A 2,279-nucleotide genomic window follows, 5' to 3' on the forward strand; every position below is an offset into this window, starting at 1 on the left:
GTATGTCCTCGACTCGCGGCAGTGGGTACCGCTTACCCTTCTTTGCCTCATTCAACTTGCGATAGTCCACCACGACTCTATATTGTTTTGCGGCTCCACTTTATTCACCCTGTTTCTTCTCTACTACCCACAATGGGCTATTAAACGGGTAATTACTTTGATGTATTATGCCTTGTCGGAGAAGTTCGTCTAATTGTTCTCTAATAATAGTCCTCATGGCCTGGGGGTACCGCCTATCTTTTACATAGATTGGAATTTCCGACTTTAAATGGATCTAGTGTTCAGTTTTCCCTGTGGTGGGCAAAAATTCTCTCTCCCGATAAAACAGGTCATTTTATCGACCAAGTGCATCAACGCCCTATTGCACTCTACCGCTCCGATTTTCATATTCCCACTTTTCTTTTTAGCTGTTACTTCATACCTTTGTTTACCGATTTTGTATCGCCATTTCTTATTGTTAACATTAAGTTTGAACCCCACTCGTTGGAGTACGTCACACCCTATGATCAGCTCGTACCCTGCCATTAACTTTTCGATAACATGGATAAGAACTTCCGTATCCGACCTTGCCAACTCTCCAAGGTTAAGACTCGTTGCCGAGCAATTGCCACTGACAGTGGACACCGTACATGTGCATTGTTTACGGCCCGCCCAGATGGCTAATTTCTCCGCCCCTCTTCGACTAACCAATGAGTTGGTACTCCCCGTATCTATCAGGAATCTCACCCCTGATTTCTCCAAACTCGCCACGGGCAACCTTGTAATGCGACCACCCTGTACGCTATTATAAACTATTAATTCACCCCGCCAGTTGCCCCACCCGTTATCGCGTCCTCAGTTTGAGTAGCCGCGACCCGTTACCACCTCGGCTCCGGAACTTCCCACCCAGGGGTTCCCTCCTCTTACCTCATGGCGTCTCGAAGCCGGGCGGCTGCGCTCAGAACGGACGCTCTCCTCGCCTGATGATTCGTCACTGGTGGATTGCCTTCCACTCCTCTTTTCGGTCCGGCTGCTGTTCCAGTCCTGATTATTTACTTCCATAGGTTCCGGTGGAGGTTCTCTCCTGTAATGCCGGGGGTTACGTCTCGGGCATTCACGTGCTACATGCCCCTGTCTACCACACTCGTAGCATCTTGTATATTTGCACTGCGCGGCTACGTGTCCGGTTTTGTTATATTCGTAGCAGCTCCGGTCCGATCGCTGCCTCCTTTTCTCAGATCCTCTACTTGGCCTCTTTTCAAAGCCGCCACTATTGTGGGTGGTCCGTCTGGCGGAACTTCGCTGCTGTCTTCTTGGTGACCTCTCTTCCGTCCACTCTGCTTCGGATTTTTCGAAGCGGGCTTCCCTACGTTCCCTTGCGTCCACAAGATCATGGGTGTAGTCGATGGAATCCCGGTCCCTGGGCAGCGATCCCGGACGTTCCAAATAATGGTTAAGTTGGACCTTCAGCACCCCTTTCAAGAACTCCATCTTCTGGGATCCCTATGCCAGTCCACACGTCTCCATCATTTTCTCCGTTAGCCGGTTATAAAGGACCAGCAGTTTTTCTGCGAACTCGCCCTTCGACTGACCCTTGGCTCGCCGTTCCTTAAATAAATAGAAAACGTCCTCCTCCGGAGTCCATCTTCCGCCACCATACAATTTCTTGAGACGAACCTTTAACATTTCCCAGGGTAACGTAAAGTCGCCCTGTACCGCATTCAGAACTCGTCTCGAGATACGACCGTCCAGGGAGGCCTCGAGTAGCTTTACGTCTGATTCTAACAGCGTGTCTGTTCCTTGTCTGGTGGCGATTAAACTCTTGATCTGATCACCGCCTTTGAGGAAGTGTTCCAGGTCGCCTACTATCTCAGTGAACGGTTCCAACTGGCTGATCATTTCATGGATGAACGCAGAGTTCTGCGTTCTCATCTTTAACAATTCGATTGTTCTCCGCCGCCTTAGAAAGCTGAGCCTCTAGTTTCTGGCGCTCCACTTCAAGCTTCTGCCGCTCCACTGTTGACTGAGCCAGCTGGTATTCGAGTTGCTTTAACTCTTCTGCTGTTTCCACCATCTTAAGTTATGGTCTACCCGTGTGGAGTAGCTAGTCTCCCATCGGGCGCCTCCCCAGGTGGCGGATAGGGGTATTCTCACCAGATATGGCGGGAACCGGGGAAATAAAAAACCCGGGGGGGACCAAAACTAGAATCAAATCCAGACGCGACGGTTCCTAGAATAGGCGGCGTACTGGTCAGCGTTTGTTCCTCAGGTTAGAGGCGGCTGTCTTTTACCTGGCAGTA

General features: G+C 50.3%; 1 protein-coding gene across 1 annotated transcript; it reads right to left on the reverse strand.

Moving 5' to 3' along the window:
- Positions 1–834: 834 nt before the first annotated feature.
- Positions 835–1,470, reverse strand: LOC106687426 (uncharacterized). Its single transcript, XM_014431310.1, has one exon. The coding sequence runs from the start codon at positions 1,468–1,470 to the stop codon at positions 835–837; it is 636 nt and encodes a 211-aa protein (XP_014286796.1).
- Between the last annotated feature and the right edge of the window lie 809 nt (positions 1,471–2,279).

Source organism: Halyomorpha halys, unplaced genomic scaffold, assembly GCF_000696795.3.
Source record: "Halyomorpha halys isolate HHAL.00 unplaced genomic scaffold, Hhal_1.1 Scaffold963.1, whole genome shotgun sequence".
NCBI classification, from domain to species: domain Eukaryota; kingdom Metazoa; phylum Arthropoda; class Insecta; order Hemiptera; family Pentatomidae; genus Halyomorpha; species Halyomorpha halys.